The 18754-nt window shown below is 37.1% G+C and overlaps 1 protein-coding gene across 3 annotated transcripts; it reads left to right on the top strand.

The window, feature by feature from the left end:
• Positions 1-60: 60 nt before the first annotated feature.
• On the top strand, positions 61-18261 carry LOC110153258 (N-chimaerin). Of its 3 annotated transcripts, none has more exons than XM_020917140.2 (15): positions 61-119; positions 445-537; positions 1865-1900; positions 1976-2031; positions 3855-3886; positions 3962-4075; positions 5754-5880; positions 5960-6115; positions 11751-11828; positions 12463-12547; positions 13215-13388; positions 13701-13778; positions 14957-15094; positions 15191-15296; positions 16344-18261. In XM_020917140.2, the coding sequence occupies exons 2-15, from the start codon at positions 519-521 to the stop codon at positions 16513-16515; spliced, it is 1371 nt and encodes a 456-aa protein (XP_020772799.1). In that variant the 5' UTR covers positions 61-119; positions 445-518; the 3' UTR covers positions 16516-18261. The 3 variants fall into 3 exon arrangements, with proteins under 3 accessions (XP_020772799.1, XP_055020938.1, XP_055020940.1); XM_055164963.1 differs by having other exon boundaries at positions 65-119; positions 450-537; XM_055164965.1 differs by lacking the exons at positions 61-119; positions 445-537; positions 1865-1900; ... (3 more) ...; positions 5754-5880; positions 5960-6115 and adding an exon at positions 6161-11594 and having other exon boundaries at positions 11694-11828.
• Positions 18262-18754: the final 493 nt, after the last annotated feature.

The raw sequence follows: 18754 nt of genomic DNA, 5'->3' as shown, positions 1-18754 counted from the left end.
ATCGGCTAAGTGGCGACATCATCATATACAGTTACCATAGTTACCCCAGAGAGGGCGAGACTGCTCACGTGACCTGGCAAGATGGCGACTACACTGTAGAATGGATGCGAATCGTGAATGTGAGTACTTTTGTATTATTAGCTCACCGTTATATGAGAAAAATAACGTGCATATAAGCCTTTAAAACCACGTCTGGTGTATTTTGTTCTGTTTACGAAATAATCAGTTACCTTTCCACGCGGAGAAACGATACAGCATCCCATTTTGTTTATTCTTTGCCAACTCCAGCGCTGCCCGAATCCGCTAGCGTTAACCTAGCCATCGTGTAACGTGAGCCAGGCATTATCTAGATCGCTTACACTGTTTTCACTTTCAGGATTAAATCTCACCATAAAGATTCAGTTTTTATTCTTAAATAAAATGTTCGCTTTTGCTGTTTTGCAGAATAGATGGATCCGCGGTGTTGAGATTGTAGATCCACTGCTCCTTTCTTTATTGTCAGCAGTAGCAGAGTCAACATGGCCTTAAATGTTTTTGGTAAGACAAATTAATCTTTAATTTTTACAATGTTAAGTATCAGTTGTGTGTGTGTTTTGATGTCTCATTTACTTAACTGTTGTATTCTTTTAGTTTAAAGTTATGATCCACCAGATTATGGAGAACATATGCTATGTCACTCTTGCTTAATTGCATTTTCAATAGTTTCATGATTCTAATAATTGTTTCAAAAATTATATATTATCTAAATGGTAATAGTAATTTATGTGATATTACAAAATGGTTTCTACAGCAATGCATTGAAAGGCATTACTAGCGGTTTAATTTGCTTGTTTATCTGTCTGTGCATGTTGCCTTGAGCGAAGAAGTTAACCTAATGTTTGTGTTATTGTGAAGAGAGGATACAGGGACAAGAACTGTGTCAGATAAGACTTACAGAGTGTGGACAAAGTTCACCAAGACAGGAAACAGGCTGTTTCTCACTCATAACATGAATACAGACGCCCAGATGTAGTAAATAAATTTTATTACTAGTGACATGTCCTTTTTATGACCCAGGATACAGCCAGCCAGGGTTATTGAAGTTTTTGTTGTACACTAAAAAGATGTCATAATAACAGTCAAAAAGTTTACATGTTTCATAGGCTTATGTTTGTCATTCTATTTATTAGGGCTGCAACAATAAACAAAATGATTAAATTTTGATAATCGCCATTGTTATCTGGACTATACTAAGGTGACAAGATGTCTCTATTTACCCGGGACAGTCCCAGTTTTATCTAAAACCACTGATTATACATGTAATGTCCCAGATGTCCCTATTTTTTAGTAGTTTGATACTCGCCAAGTTGCACTGACTGAAGTGTCTCTGATTTATACAGTATATTGACTTACTTGTGAGTCATAAAAGAGGTGTGAATATGTCCTCAATGGGCCAAATGTAATCCATTGTTTTTAACTGCACACACAATTTTATTATTACCAACCACCCTGGTCAGCCTAGACTATACAGACTCTAAAATACATACACATAACAAGGACAGTGGCATTATTAAATCAAACTATTAAAAAGGAATTCAACATTTTCTTGTTTTCATCAAAAACACACTTAGCTTGTTGTTTGTAAATATTATTTTTTTAGAAACCTTCAGTCCCCATATTTCAGCCCCTATTTGGTTGACATAATGCATATAAAGGTCTCACTGTACAATAGAAGAAAAAAAAGTTTGACTTTAACTAGTTTGACTAGTCGGCTGCTAAAATATTTCTTAGTAAATATATCAAATAAAATAAAAAGAAACATCAGGTTTAACCACTTGAGGGCAGTGTTTTTAACTTGACTTTTTTTTTTTTTTTTTTTACACAGACCATGATGACTACAGGCCTGTATGGAAATCGTATTGTAAGTATCTGTATTTATTTAGTCGTATGTTGCAGATTTAGTTCATGTATTTAAAAGTCCTTTTTCTCACTCTAGTGTACCAGCTCCAGCAGGAGGCGCCCCATCCCCGCAGAGTCACATGCACCTGTGAGGTAAACAAACTGGCACGACCCACTGGGAACCCTCCACCAGATGTTTGGAACCCAATGGGGATTTGTTGTTTGTCAGAAATCATTTGTTAAACTGTTGGTGTTGACCTAGATGCAGTAACACAACTGTGAAGGAATTAGGAATGCTTGATTGACTTTTGCAAGCATTTTAATTAGGGCAGGAAAGAAGTGCTGAAATCTGAAACAAACCATCCATAATAAGAATTATTAATAGACAGCATATTAAACCAATAGTGGAAACAAGCAAGCATCATGTAATAATATATGTTGTTTTAGTAGTGTTAATGTAGTCTATTTTGATACTAAGGAATAGACTCTGATTCCAGTGCAATGATGACAGTATAAAATATTCTTAATTTAAATATTCATTAGTATAATATGATTTAAACATTCAATTATTGTATTTTCTTTTTATATTAGCATTCTATCAGTGTAATCTCTCATTTGTGCTGGTAGTTTCCATAGTGGTCCATCAGTGCATACTAGTCTATGTGGTCTTCTAACCTAAATTTAATTTAGCATTTAAACTTTAAGAAACTTAATAAACATAGTCTCTGACTTAATTAGCAATATAATGACATCAAAGAATATCTCTCTTTTCTCTATTTGTTTCTGTTACTCCACTAATAATGATAATCTTATCTTTAGCCTCATAGCATAATTGCTTTAAAAGTAATTTTACAAGGTTTTCTGAAAAATCCAAAAATAATCTGGCTTTGTCAGTATGATGATAAGGACATTCTTTTCTTTTTTTTCTTTTTTTTTTTTTCTGTGAAAATCATCCATGGAAATGGATCTGGAGAGTACAAAGAGATGGAAAACAAAATCTGTCCAAAGTATTACTGAGACAGTTATGCTATGAGGACCATGCTATTTAAATAAGCCTGCAAATGTCTAATAAACTGGATGAAAACTGAAGAAATACATTCAGCAAATTAGCCATAAATCAATATTGCAAAGCTTAGGCCAGCTTAGAGCTCTGATTATATGTCCTACAAGCAATCCGCCCGGTCATATTGACAGCTTTTAATATTATAGACAATATACTTAACATTCTAATTTTCATACCTTCAGAACAGCCATTTATAACTTATTTTATGGACAATATTATGCCAAACTCTATCTGACTTGAACATGTTGTATAACTTATTATTTAGTCCTCCACATATATGCCAAATTAATATGCCCTGCCGTTTGTTGGTGCTATGTTGATTTATTGGCTCGGCAGCAGTTCTCTTGACAGCCGAATGTTCAAGACCAGGTTTTTATCTGACTCATGCAATATTCTCCTCACCTCCACCTACAAGCCTCTCACTTACTGGTCTACAGGCTGCCAAAGTCTGGGAAAATGTTTACCAAGACTAGACTCGCCACAATAAATACTATATCGACTTATCGTTCAGTACATGTTAGAAGGAATAATCATATTTGGGGTCAGTGTTTATTGTGTACTTTTTGCACGTTTGTGTTTTTGTACTTCTTACTTGTACTAATGAGAAATATGAAGTAATTTTTCTGTACTACGATAAGTTTTGAGATGCAGAAGGATGGATTATGAACTTTTATGACTCATTATAGATACAAATGAAGTCATTCATTCTGCTATTTATTTATTGCAGGTCATATTTTTTTAAATAGTATTGTACATTTAGAATTTTTGGGGATAATTCTGGTTTCAATATTATCCTTTATCGTTTATAGTTACTTCAACTATAAATTGAACTTCAAAATTTGTTATCGTGACAGGCCTTACTAAGAGCTTGTTAATTCACAAAAAAATAATAATTCTCTTTTTGTCTATCCAGGTAGAAAACCGTCCAAAATACTATGGAAGAGAGTAAGTAACAGTTGCCAGTTTTAAAAAATACATCTACAGCTACATTATGTTTTTTACAATGTTGTCGTCTTTAAGGTACCATGGGATGATCTCCAGAGAAGAGGCTGACCAGTTACTGAGCCAAGCAGAAGGCAGCTACCTCATCAGGGAGAGTCAGAGGCAACCAGGCACATACACACTAGCTCTGAGGTACAGAAAGTACAAATACTATGTAGCATTGTAATTAAAGTTAATCAAAATTTTACTTGGAGATCAACAATAGCTACCAAATTCTCTCTCTTGCATGTGGTAATGCTACTCCTTCATGATCTTTATCACTATGTAATTTTAGGAACACATGGCTGCTCAGTTATGACAAAAAGCAGATCTTAATCAGGATTATTTGGTTCGTAATGGAATGGCATAATAATGGCTTTTCTTCTAGTTTGGTGAGGGGAATTTGTGCCAAAATCATTAAGACTAGAATGTATTTTATTTATATATATATATTTTTTTTTATTACACAGTTTTGAAAACTAAGTAATTTCACAGCCTTGTGTCAGGTCGGTTGGCTGTCTAGGTTGAGCAAGTCAGTATAGAAAGAGTGTGGTTTTTAAGGGTAGAGTTTCAAAAGAATATGTGATGAAAAGTAAAAGAAAAATATGAAGTAGTTTCAAAGAGTTTTAGACCTTTTTAAACTATGTATTTGGTGTAGTACATTTCTTTTCTGAAGGTTAGGTACAGTAGATTAGGTATTTCTGGCATTAGCTAGTTTCCAACAAAATTTCTTAAAGAACTTTTCCAAAAACTCTTGATCTACTTTATTCTCACTTGGCCTGACGCAGTGCTAGCATGATTCACTGGAGTAGGAGCTGTCACATCACAAAGTCTCACTGATTTCAATTGGCACATGACTCCATTTTGAATGTGGCACACGGCGAGCTTTTGGGTCAGTTTAGTCTATTCATAGTCCCCTCTCATTCTCCCACCCGTGCTCATCCCTTTGGTTATTATCACCTTCCATAAATACAAGTCCACTGTGGATTGGTAAAGAAGAACAAGGTTGGCTTTTGGGTTAATGATGTAACAGGCTGTTTTAACTCTTGGTGGTTGTATTGCAGTCTGTTAAGGCAATGTTGCTTATAATTAATAAACACCTACTATTTTAAAACAAGTACCATACTAGTTAATTTGGTGGTAATTTATAACTACATATTTAATTGCCTTAAGTCTTGCATTATTAATTCAAAATGAACAAATAGTTTGTTAAGAATGAGTCAGGCTTAGTAGTTACCTAATTAATATTCTCCTAACTCCTAACTTTTTAATTAAAAAAGTTACTAATCCTGAATCATTCTTATTAAACTGTTTGCTCATTGAATGAATTAGGCTTCATTAAAGGTCCTATATTACACACAATTGACTCTTGTAAGTTTTTATCCATGTTGTAATGTTTTGATGCATTCACCTACATTTGAGTAACTTTTTATTATTAGTTTGTCTACATCTCAAAATGCTCTGTTCCACACTGTGATGTCATGAAGCTGTAGTTTTCAAATGAACAGCAACGTTTTACCCTTTATTTAGTAGAGATCGGCAATTACATAGCTGAAATGATCTATTATCAATTATCTAAATGATACTAGTGAAGGTGTGTGGAGATTAAAAACACAGTGGAGCACTTCCTGTATGACATCACAAGGTGGAACTGAGTGTTTTCTATTTGAGAGAAGAACTAAGCCTAAATATGCAGGGTTTGTGTATTAAAAATGTGTGAATGAAACAAAACTCCATGTATGTTTGTGATAAGGAAACAACATTATTACATGGATGAGAAAAAAGCGTAATATGTTACCTTTCACATTATATCTTTGTGAATTTGCTTTAGGTTTGGGAACCAGACTAGAAACTTCCGTCTCTACCATGATGGGAAGCACTTTGTCGGAGAGAAGAGGTTTGAGTCCATCCACGACTTGGTCACAGATGGCCTTATCACACTATATATTGAGACTAAGGTTTGTCATCATTTATTTTATTAACTTTTTATATTCCTGAGTTGTTAATTAATTAGGTTATCCATCTTGTTTCTACTAGGCTGCAGAGTATATCGCTAAGATGACCATAAACCCCATCTATGAGCACGTCGGCTACACTACCCTGAACCAGGAACCTACTCTGAAGAAACATCTGCCCATCAGCCCGGATGTGCCAGACGGTCCAGTACCCGCTAAAGATAACGCTGAAGAGAGGGTAAGCTGAAATAAGTCTTAACATTGTGTATTCCAACTGCATTAAGAAATCTGTAGTAGACAAATTCATTATTATTCACTACTCATCTGTGTATATGGTGTTTTAAAAGTGCTTTCTACTTTTCCTAGTAATTGTTGGCAACTTTAATACTTAGTATATTTGCTGCATTATGGTCAAAAACGCCTAAATCTTATCTAAATCTAAGGCTGCCTTCAGTGGCCTCTGCAGTTTCCAGTAGTTGGTGACATCACATAAGACTGTCCATCTAGGTGTGTCAAACTACAAACACCTGGCTGCAGTTCGAAGTTTGAAGTGTGGATACCAGTTTTACCAATCGCAGTGTTCCTCTTATGTCCAGACGCCGCCCCTCGCTCTTTTTTGTGTCCTCCAGGTACTTCCCAGTTTAGCAGCTCTATTTGAAAAGTGGTTGTGAGTGAATTTTAGCTGTTTAGTAGTCCCACTTTGATGAAGGACAATTCCTCTTGACCGGATAAGTGTGTAACAGTGTGATATGGAAAGTGGTTCAGCGGATAGTTTGGTTAAAGAATATTGGGGATAATAATTCATTTTGAAACATTGGAACTCTATTAGTTACTGTGTTAGTATGCGTGTGCTGCCACAACAACAATAGACATAAAAAAAGTAAATATTGTGTATAGTAAACTAGTTATTGGCCCTATAAATTACTCCCGTTATGGTTATGATTAAGATTGAGGAGAAATTGAAACATAGTTATTTTAATACAGTTTTTCCCTTTTCGTCTTTCTTAGAAAGCTACTGAAATAGAAACAAACTGCAGAGAGTTTATGTAAGGCTTTGAGTGAAGTTTGAATCTATACAGTACAGAGAGGATGGAGGGATAAGGGTTGCGAGGTGCTGAAGAGAGAGGAAGAAGACGAGGAGGAGGAGGAGGAGGAGGAAAGATGCAGAGCAGAAGTGGCCTCCAGCCAAGGGCTCTGCAGCAGAGTTACATAAGAGCGGGGTGCCTGCAGAACGCACTCCGCCGCTGTGTCCTAGAGCTGTCTGCAAACTGTTAAGGAGGCAGGAGTGGTGATAATGACTCATTCAGCTGGGACATGATTAGCCATTAAGACATTATGGAAAACAACAATGTAATGATATTAAAAGTACCAAAATATTACCGAGGACACCATTTCTCATCTCTAAAAAGCAGAGGGGACAACATTTTTCTACTTTGTGCTGCATAGTATCCAAAAGTAATATCGGATTTGCAATATAAATGTGCACTATGCAACTTTTCTAGTGGGGGTTCGTCCCTGTGGAAATTTTATCGTTTTGCCTCGGAAGTTCCACTGTATGGCGTTAAACTCATATTTCTCCTCTATGATGATGCTATCAGGTCAAGTATTGGGTCATATCTGTGGAGTGGCGACCCTATTCAAAGTAACAATGCATGTTCAAGGTATTTTTGAGCAGTAAACACATCTGTGATTGGTGTTAAACGTATTTATCTTGTATGATTCATACAGTGGATACATACAGTCTCCATAGGGACAAGCAAATGACACATCTCCCACCAGAAAAGTTACATCGAGTATTTTAAATCATGATTCAGATCGAAGTGTATATTGTAAAACTGTCCAAAAGCATTAACATTTAAGAGAAGACATGTTTGTAGAGGCCGAAAGTAGAACAAAATTTTCAACAAAACTACAATTAATATAACAAAGTGAGATTTGGATATAGTTTCATTCATCTCTTCTATATATTTTTTAAAAATTCATCCTTATTTTGAAGAACCTCCTAGAAACGTCCACTCTGCAGCTTTGTCTTGCAGTGAAGCTCGGTGACGCATAAATTACTAATCAGTTTGGACCTCACATGGCCTTTATACCTTATACAATACAGCAGACATACACAGTACATTAAAAGATACCCTTCCCATTCATTTAAATGTGTCCTCCGGTTATGTAGACCCCCACCAAGGCCCCGGTGTGACCCGCAATGCATGACCAACTCCACTGCACCATATACATCAATGTCCCAGCACATACGAGTTCTGCTATGTGTTGTGTAATTGGCTGGAATTGCAGACAAAGCAGGAACAAGGTTGTGACATTGAAACCAGTACTAGTAGCTATGGGAGAGTAAAAATACTGCGTGTAGTCATTGGTAGTTATTGAGGAGGCGTTTTAGCTTGTAAATTAAATGAGGTTTTCGTAGCGCCAGAGGGAGTGATAAAGATAATGGGGTTTTAAGGGCTCTTGTTAAAAGTCAGCGGAGAGTGGCGGACATGATGGAAGAAGAGGAGTAGAAGTTAAATTTAATACAAAATATGTTAAGCAAAATTAGGCCAGCAACTAACTGTTTTATGATTTTAAATAGTGTGCAGGTTGTGCATAGTACTTTTTTCTTAGCGGTTAGTTTAATTAAAGACGTAAAATTGCTATTGCTTATTATCAGAGGTGGGAAGTACTTGCAAGACTTGCTCAAATACATTTACTTGGGTTACTTTTTAATGAAATTGTACTTCTCAGAGTAGTTTTCAGAGACTGTACTTCTGCTGCTACTTACCATATTTTCCAGACTATAAGTTGCTAAAGAGTATAAGTCGCACCAGCCAAAAAATGCGCAATGAAGAAGAAAAAAAAAAAAAAAAAGTCGCACAGGACTATAACTCACACTTTTTGGGGGAATGTATTTTATAAAATCAGAGACCAGGAACCGACATTTCATCTTGAAAGGAAAGTTATAGTAATAACAGCACAATAGAGAACAACAGACTGAATAGGCGTTAATATGTTAACATAACATATTAACAGTTATTCAGATAATTATAGCATAAACAACAGAATAAAAGTTTACCAAACTCATGATCTCACTCCAAATCACTAAATCCATTGAATTCTTCATTCTTGGTGTCACTTCTATGCAACCTCCGGAGATAAACCATAGATCAATGATGTAAAAAGAGCACTGCTTCCTTTTCTGCGTAGCTGTTGTCAGACTCAGCATAAGTTCCAGTTAGAATTATTCCGGCCTTTCTGAATCCAGACAGGATTGTTTCGATTGTCATTGAAGTTCAGGCTTGGTCGATTCATCCAGTGACTTCCAGGAAAGTTGCATGGAGCACTCGCCCGGTTACCATAAACCTGTGTTCTCCATCCCTGCTTTCTGCCAGTCCCTAAGTTTCTCGCTCACTCCAAACTTACTTTCTGCTGCTCAATTACTGTTTTCGGCTGCATATTTCACTATATGCGGCAAGACAGCGGCTTTTTCTGCAGGAGACATGCGCAGTAGAGTGCAAAGTGACAATGGTACAGGAGTAATGGTAGTACTAGATACTAACACACAAGCCTAGAGTGCCCTCTCGCGACTGTCAGTCTGAAAATGTTAATATATAAGTCGCACCGGAGTATAAGTCGCAGGAACACCAAACCATGAAAAAAAGCGTGACTTATCGTCCAAAAAATACGATAATAAATATTTTTTGAGGTAACAGTACAGTACTATTACTTGAGTAAATGTTTGGGTACTTGAGTAGTCGTAGCTTTACCAAATTCTTTTTTACTTTTGAGTTACTTGAATTACCTGAGTAATTTCTTGGAATACTATCTTGTACTTTCACTTGACTAATATTATTTTTAAGTAGGGGTACTCCTACATTTATACAATTTTGGCTACTCTTCCCACCTCTGTTAATTAGCAAGTCATAATAATACTTCATCGAATAATACTTACAATACTTCATAATATTACAGTCACAACTTCTATCAGTAAAGGATGGAAAGATGGTAGGAAGGGCATCTGGCATAAGACTCCATATGTAAATCACTACACGAAACGAAGGAAATTGTTTTGTCTGCATTGCCTGGTATGAAAACGCCCAAAGGAAATAAGAAATCATCATTCAATACCAATTTCCATATTTATATCCTAATTATACAGAAATGTACTTTTATTATGTGAGTTATTTAACACACTGCTACTGGCTATTGATTCCTGTACCCACAAAGTCCCCCGCATTATTCTACCTCCTCTGTTGTTCTGCTCTCCTGGGACAACCGAGGCAACCAACAACATGCGAACGCTGTAACGTCATTGGCTGGTTCCCTCCTCAATGTGACCTGTTAAATTCATCCATTACTGCCACACGCCGGCGCTGGGTTTCCGTGCTTGTGGGGGACATTACATAGACTTGCGTTCATTTCCTTTAGACCAATCCTGACCTTAAACATAGATACTACTTGCGCAACCGTAACCTTGTCTAACCTTCACGTATTTTAAGGCCTATCTTAAAAACGCTGTATCTGATTTTTATCTGAAAAACGAACTAATTCATTTTAAACGTTCAAAGTTATTCCTCGCTTATCTTATGCATTCTGAACATCCAAATTATTCACACGATTTTTTCTTTTATTTTTCACAAATCCCAGAAAGCAGAGCAGTGTTGATTTGATTCATTTTTATTTCGAGTTGTGCCAAGAGAGAAACAATAATCATATACGTACTACATACATACATTGTAACAGAAAAGAAGAAGAAGAAAAAAAACTCATGACGTAGTTTCAAAAATTCAGAAACGATGTGGTTGCTTTACAAGTGATTGAGACTCAGTGTAACAGTAAAGCTAACCTCAACTAGCATGCTAACACACACTTCCTGATACTCAATAAAATGCTTTAAAGGCAGATGCCGACAGCACACAACAGTTAATATTTCTGCTTATACAATATATCTATACTTGGGCATGACAAATTTTCCTCAAATACATGGGAAAAATCTAGTACATGTTGATTTAATAATTAAGTATTTTACGTCATTTTTTTGTCCCCAATAAAGGAAGCAGGTCCGCACGATTCGAGTGCGTCCACGTCTTTTAATCCCCGCAATGTGATGAATACCCTCCTACACGCGCACACACCACCTTCAATTTATTCCTCCTCCTCTCCCACTCCCTCCCTCCTTTCTTTCGTCTTTCTCACTCTCTTTCTCTCTCCCTCCCTTCGCTGTAGTGGTGCCCGGTGACGTTTAGAGCAATGGCAAAGAGGATTACAACGGACACACAGCGAGCCATGTGGGCTGCGGAGCTCACCTTAACAACAACGAACGGACACGGTTCACTTTTATTCTCGGATCTGGAAAAATTTGAGATTTTTTTACTTTAGAAATTACCCTGTTAATTGTGGATATAGAAGAATTGCGCTGTTTTGGTTTCTTGGCTCGCATTGTAGTAGAGGTGGATTTTTATGAATGGGCAGCCTAGTTTAGTTGAAACAAAGCATTCTATTCTTCAAATTACACTAACACAGAAGAATTGGATTGTTTTCATTCATTGTTTTGCTTTGTAGTAGTATTTTTTTATGAATGAAATCCCTAGTTTAGTTGGAAGCAGTGTATTTTAAGTGCCACCATGCCAAGTAGAGAAGCTTACATCGCTAAAAAGGTGAAAAAGCGATCCAGAGGTAGACGAAGCAAGAAGGACGCGAGCCAGAAAGGGACGCTGTTTACATCGGCGGTCAGCGGTTCGATCCCCTCTTTACCTGTGACGTCCAACGGCATCCCAGATACGAGCGCGGGGAGCGGGTTTTTCCATCGGATGCCCTCCCCCCCTAAGCCCAAATCCCCTGCCTCTGCTTTCTGGCAACCAATCCGATCTTTTGCCCTTTCACAGCTGACATCGCTGGTGCGCCGGGCCACGCTGAGGGAGAGTGACCTGATGCCCAAGTACGAGAAAGTCCATAATTTCAAGGTGAGAAGCGTTCTTGTGTGTGTTTGTGCGCGATTGTGTGTGTGTTGTACATGGAAAGTGCTGATTTTGCATGGGGGGACTTATTCAGATTCACCCAGGACACCGCAGAGAACATGCAACCTACACATAATAGTGCACACTTGGCATTTGTTTCTAGAACATGCAGCTGTTGTGTAAATGTGCAATGATGCGGCTATGTAGCTGTTATGTATTGTTATTGACATCAAAATAGTAGCTACACACAAAAAAAGCCTCTAAATAACTATTATATCAGGTTTTTCCATTGAATTGTTTTGTTTTGATCCTTTCAAGTTAAATATTTTGATTGGGAAAGGTGATAACAATTTTGGAGTCTAGTATTAATATGATTTGTTAATTGACTTTTCATAACATAAACTGTAAGTAAATGTCATAATATTACATAATTATTAATGTGGAGTCTTTTAAGGCAGTCCCAAGCCTGTATAAAAGGAGAATATAGTGCCAGGTTTATCCCAGATTGCCATTCTATACAATACATTTTCGCATAAAAACAACTTTCTATTCAATTTTCCTTCCACTGACTTGATCTTATAGTGTTTTCTCTCCCTTTTTTAATGTTATATCTGTCCATCTCTTATCTTTCTTCCTCCAGGTTCACACGTTTAGGGGTCCACACTGGTGCGAATACTGTGCCAACTTCATGTGGGGTCTCATCGCTCAGGGAGTCAAATGTGCAGGTAAAAAAAAAAAAAAAATTGTCCATCTAAAATATTGATTTGTTCTTCACACTGTAGCTCTATCCCAGAATTTAAATTAGGACAGCACGCGTAGGTTCCCTGACTCATTCAAAAATGAGTCACGCTGAATTTAGTTGCCAAGAAACATTCCTCTCAAATCGATAGTTCCCTTGTTATGCAATATCTTCCATTCATTGTTAAAATAGCAAGTGTTATGCAATATATATTTTAGCTTTCTACAATGATATAACGTTGTTCCTTCATTAAAAACATGCCGGAAGAGGATTTAGATGTCATCCTTTCATGTTTGAGTAATTTATCAATCTCTCCCAGGTCCTATTCGAACCCTCTTTACGGTTCGCTTTAGGTTTCTGTCCAGTTCTAAGCCCACAAGCCTACGTCATCCATGCTCCCACACAACAGTTCTGCATAAATATACAAACCTGATTCTAGTTTCATTAGAGGGGTGTTGTGATAGCGCTCTGAAGGGAGAGTGAGTTAACACAGAGAGCAAAAGAAAGGGAGACTTAATTCATTGTTTGTGGCGAATATAGCATTTTCACAACAATAAAAGGTAACAAAAAAGGTGATCTGTTATAGCAATTAATACCCCATAGAAGTAAAATACCTTCTCTTTAAAATATCTTGCGTTCTTTTTGTTTTGCAGATTGCGGGTTGAACGTCCACAAACAGTGCTCCAAGGTGGTTCCCAATGACTGCCAACCAGACCTCCGGCACGTTAAGAAAGTATACAGTTGTGATCTAACGACGCTGGTCAAAGCACACAACACAAAACGGCCAATGGTGGTGGATATGTGCATACAGGAAATAGAAGCTAGAGGTAAGGCGTAAACTCAACTGTAAGAAATATATTGTGTTTTCTTTGTGTTCCACTCTCCACTCATTGAATATCTAATGTCTCCTGGGATGCTCGGTTTTATTGAGTGACTGAAGTGCCCTAATATGTCAAATCAATAAGCTTTCACTTGTTGTAATTGAACTTGATTGGAGAGAAAATTGACTTAAAGCCCTCTGTTTTCCATTTTCATCCAATCAATCTTTATTGTCTGTCGCTCTGGTGGTATTTTTTATTTATTCATTTATTTTTTCATTTATTTTTTCTGATATGAGCAAATATTTGACGTGTCTGCAGGTCTTCAGTCCGAGGGGTTGTACAGAATATCAGGATTCAGTGAGCTGATTGAAGATGTCAAGTTGGCGTTTGACAGAGGTAAGACCCCATATGCAAGACCCTTTTCATATATTCTCTTACTTGGCCATTGTTTAATCACTATAAAATGTTACACGTTTTGATATTACCAGTTTAGTTGGTTAAATACCAGTACCCAGCTACAGTAAAAAAGAGTAGACCTCCATTAAACAGCCCAAATAACAGGTCAGATCTGCCTTATATAAATGGGAGGTTACAGGTAATAATGGCCCCTACAAACATGTAAACACAAAAAACTGGAAAATTAGTGGTTAGCTGTAGTCTAGGTATAATTTTTCTAGTCTGCTACCTTCTGGTCTCTGTAGTCATACCTGTAATCTTCCATCACAACATATTATCAAAGAAAGTTTAATACAGATGGGGGGCAAATGAATACATGAAGTTCATAGGTCTAGTCACTACAAATGATCAGGTTAAACATTTGTGAATTTACGTTTTAGATATGTAATGGGAAAATACTGTGTTAATATGTAGGGAATTTTGGCTCGTGCTTCCGTCTAGTAGCCTGATTCATCGGTCGGTTTCACTTCGTAGAAACCGTCTGACCTCTCAGCATTAGAATTAATTCGCTCTATGGTAGGCGGGTACTTTTTATCATTTACCCAATTGCTCAAATCCCATAGGAAGAACGCCTTTCCCCTTGATAAAATTCACCAAACATTCTCTTTATTCTTGCTTTAAGTCTTTGATCTCGGGAATCATTGCCAACACAGAATTGGCTCTTCCCTGATTGGCTGGTGCCCGAACTCGCACTTCCAGAGTTTTTGCGAACCGTCTAGTGTATTCCGATTCCTGACCTAGTCGCTGGAGAGAAATTAAATTGAGCGGAGGCACTCGGTGGCACCAGCCTGGCTACCCGTCTAGGAGTATGACATCTAAAACAACTAAAAGTGAAAACCACAAGTAGCATTTAAATGATCTATTCATGGAGACAAATTGTTGACACCACCAGAGAGGTCAGATCCGTGGACACAATGCATGTTTTTCAAGGTAGTTTTTTAACTGCTAAAACACCTGTAACGCAAGATATGTGTAGTGGCATACATTTTGGTAAAGCAATAACATGTCCTTGGATATAAGCGTAACACCATGATAATAATTGTATGAAATGAAAAAGCCCAGATCATATCTAATGCATATCTACCAATACTCATTGTTTATAATTGATTTTCTTGCAGATGGAGAGAAGGCAGATATATCTTCCAACGTTTATGAAGACATCAACATCATCACCGGAGCCTTGAAACTGTACTTCCGAGAGCTCCCCATCCCCCTCATCACCTACGACGCCTATCCACGCTTCATAGAAAGTGCAAGTAAGTCCTCTCTGCAGGAGCGCTCAACCAGCCTCCAATCCTATTTAATGTAACCGGAGGATACCAAACTGTATAATGTATTCTTTTGGTGCGTAGAAATTACAGATCCGGAAAAACGTCTGGAGTCTCTACATGAAGCTCTGAAGCTCCTCCCCCCTGCCCACTGTGAGACTCTGCGATACCTCATGGCTCACCTCAAGAGGTTGGGACATTTTACAGCCTTCAGCATTATCAAGGCAGAACATTATTATAACTAATGTGTTACGGTTAGAATTCAATTATGTCCAAGGAAAAACTGAGAATGTGCTGTTTTAGAACCTGGGGGCTACATAAAGAAATCTGATTCCCTTTTTGACAATGAAGAAATAATGATGTATAGGATACTATTTATATTACCATGGTCTTTGTTAGTCAAGCTAGCGCCACCTAGTGCCTCCACTCAGTTTCATTTCTCTCCAGCAATTAGGTCAGGAATCAAAATACAATAGACTGTTCGCAAAAATCCCTAAAGTGCAAGTTCCGGCACTAGCCAGTCAGCGAAGAGCCATATATTCAGTGTTGTCAATGATTCCTGAGATCGAGGATTTAAAGCTGGAATAAAGAGAATGTTTGGTGAATTTCATCAAGGGGAAAGACGTTATTGTCCTTCTTCCTACAGGATTTGAGGAAAGCTTAATATACCAGTTAGCCCGTTAGTGGCGCATTACATACGTCATGACCAAATAGCAGCGATTGGTTAAATGATAAAAATTACTTGCCTACTGTCGAGCGAACGAATTCTAAAACTGCAAGGTCAGGCTGATGAATCAGGCTAGGGCTTTGGCAATACAAATTATCAAATCTGAATGATAATTACAAATTCAGATTCAATCAATTACAAAAATGGAGTAGTTGAAAACAAATACACTAAATATATGTAATAACTGATAATATGTATATAACGCTGTGTAACTAGAGGTGTCATACTGTCACCTGCACGATTTAATAGTTCTAGAAATTTTAAACCATATTTCAGAACATTCTCAGCCGGGTTTTAAGCCATATTGTGGGATGTTATAACCAAACGAACAGGATTTCCATGACCACTTAGGTTACATAATATTGATTTTGACCCATTAATTGCAAAACATTCAGAATTTACATCAAAACCACTGCAGTCAAAGCCTGTATGAAATGATTCACTGTTTCAATTCTTGACTTGACTTGCAACCTGTTGACTATTTTCGGTCTACACTATTATGTTTTCCAGGGTAACAGATTATGAAAAGGACAACCTGATGTCCAGTGAAAACCTCGGGATCGTCTTCGGCCCCACACTGATGCGGGCCGCCGACCTGGACGCCATGACGGCTCTCAACGACATCCGGTATCAGAGACTGGTGGTGGAGACTCTCATCACGAACGAAGACGTCCTATTCTGAGAGGACGACGGAGACACAGGGGACAGAGATGCGTGTAGTTCGTCTGTGAATACGTGAAGGACACTAAGGGAAGGATTGAAGGAGAAATGAGATGCCTTTGGAAAAATATGCGAGGAAGTAAATACTTTTATGTTAAAGGTCGATTAAATAAGTGTTTCTCCACATAAATATTCTTAAAGACCCTGTACCTGAATTTTCCCTTGTATAAAAGCTAAATTTGTCTTGGCCCAGTCCAGATATATTGCTTAAGCTCATCTTGAGGTTAAAATATATCTGCTGCGTACTGTCTGATTCTGATCAGAAAGGTGTCAGATAATCAGGAAGTACGTGTTAAGCATGCTAGTTGTTGTTAGCTTTACTGTTATGGCAAAACTCCACTCTGGTCTGAGAGTTGTGAAAAGTGCATCTGTCATTGCCATGAATAATTAGAACACTTGGAATGCATTAGGTAAGTGAAGAAAATGAACTACTGGTAGTTCTGTTTTTCATGTTTTTAAGATGGAAAAATTCAGGTATAGTGCCTTTTAAAGTTGCACTGTGTAACTTTTTGTCTTGTCTCCATGGAGATGCTATTGCCTTGCCTGGAGTGTATCACAGTATGACTTTAAGCTTATCTATCAGCTACCATCACCCACTTGTCTCCATGGTGAAAGATGCTAAGTTTAATGCCATATACTGTAACATTTCAGGCACAGCAATGAAGCATATCCACAGAAACAGGCAGAAATAGAAATGTTACATAGTGCGGTGTAATTTAAGCCAACAGAATCTTATTTCTGTTAATAAAACTTGCATTTGCCAAAACACTATAATGGGGGAACACTGTTCAATCGATCTTCATACAGTTTGTTTTAATTGATGCCTTGAACTTTTATATTGCTAATGTCTGACTGATCTTAAGGATTCATCTTAGGGTAAAAATGCACTGCTTTCTTAAATTGGCATTTTCATATTGACTTTCGTATACTATAAATTTAAAAATTTTCCTAACATGCATGACGAAAATTGACTGAAAGCAATAATCACTTATCCATAACTTTAACCGATTTTGTTTCTTATTCGTAACTTTAAATTAAAATTCCAAATTGTATTCATAAACGTGCTTCATTGCCAAAAATTGCAAAACTTTACTATTTAAAATTTGCTTACAGCCATAATGATAATGCCACACCCAAAGGAACTTCTCAAAACATTAGCAGAAACTTTTACCCTAGACTCAAAGCTTCAAAATCATGTGAGTGAAATTGTCCATTATATTCCAGCAGTGTTATAAAGCTAATTTTGCACTCCAATGCTGACTTAGAATACTTGCCAATTTTATTATTACACATTAAGTAGCCTTCTACGTGCAACCTCGTATCTAATTTGACTAAACACTGTATTTTTTTTTGTTGTAAATTTTTGATCTCTTCATGAACCTCATTATGTGAAGTAAAACAATGGAGAAAATGAGTTGTTTGAATGATGTTTTTGTACCAATATTTGTACATTTGTTGGTCTATTTTGTACATGTTTAGTTCATTTCTTATTAATTCTTACAGGTATGAATCATGTCAGCAAGTTGATCTCGCCATGTATTTAGACTAACCACCATCAGCCTAACCTAACTTGTGAGCCTTCAGTGATCTGTGACAATTGTTTTTTGGCATCATGAAATGTCATGTTTAAGTATTGTCATTGCTGTAAAGTATTTTCTACATGGTTTATGCATGGTAAAATTAAATTATTAAACATGGCCTTATTTTGGTTCTGAACTACTTGTATTATTTTATTAGGATCTAGGCTACATTATGATCATCTATGTGTCAGCCTTAACAAATAACCAAATGTCCAGCTGCACACGCTGATGTGACGTTTGTGAAGGAGTCGGCTCTTTTGAACGGTTCCTTAATCTGAACAGCTGGAACAGAATCTCATATATTAAAAATAATAAAATTTGTATGTATTTTGACACTGATTAACCTTGAATGTACACAAGAATCGGCGCAGAAGCAGAACGGGCAAGATGAGTGAAAGCTTTGTGCACACAAAATACATTTGGCGTCAAAATAATAGTTATTTTCTAAATTATTGCTATTATTAGGGTGACCAGATTCTCAAAATTCAAAACTTGAACACACCAGGGTTGGGGTGACTGGTGTAATTTAAATTTCTGTAAATTGTCAGTATTTGGTTAAACAGAAGACAATGTATGCTCCTCTTAACTGTTGGTCGAGATCAGATTAGTCGAAAATTGTGA

This window comes from Boleophthalmus pectinirostris, unplaced genomic scaffold (assembly GCF_026225935.1).
Source record: "Boleophthalmus pectinirostris isolate CB_2022bp ecotype Guang Dong unplaced genomic scaffold, ASM2622593v1 HiC_scaffold_11, whole genome shotgun sequence".
In the NCBI taxonomy this organism is placed as follows: Eukaryota; Metazoa; Chordata; class Actinopteri; order Gobiiformes; family Gobiidae; genus Boleophthalmus; species Boleophthalmus pectinirostris.
The sequence above is the reverse complement of the archived record's forward strand: the minus strand, read 5'-3'. Positions and strand labels throughout refer to the sequence as shown.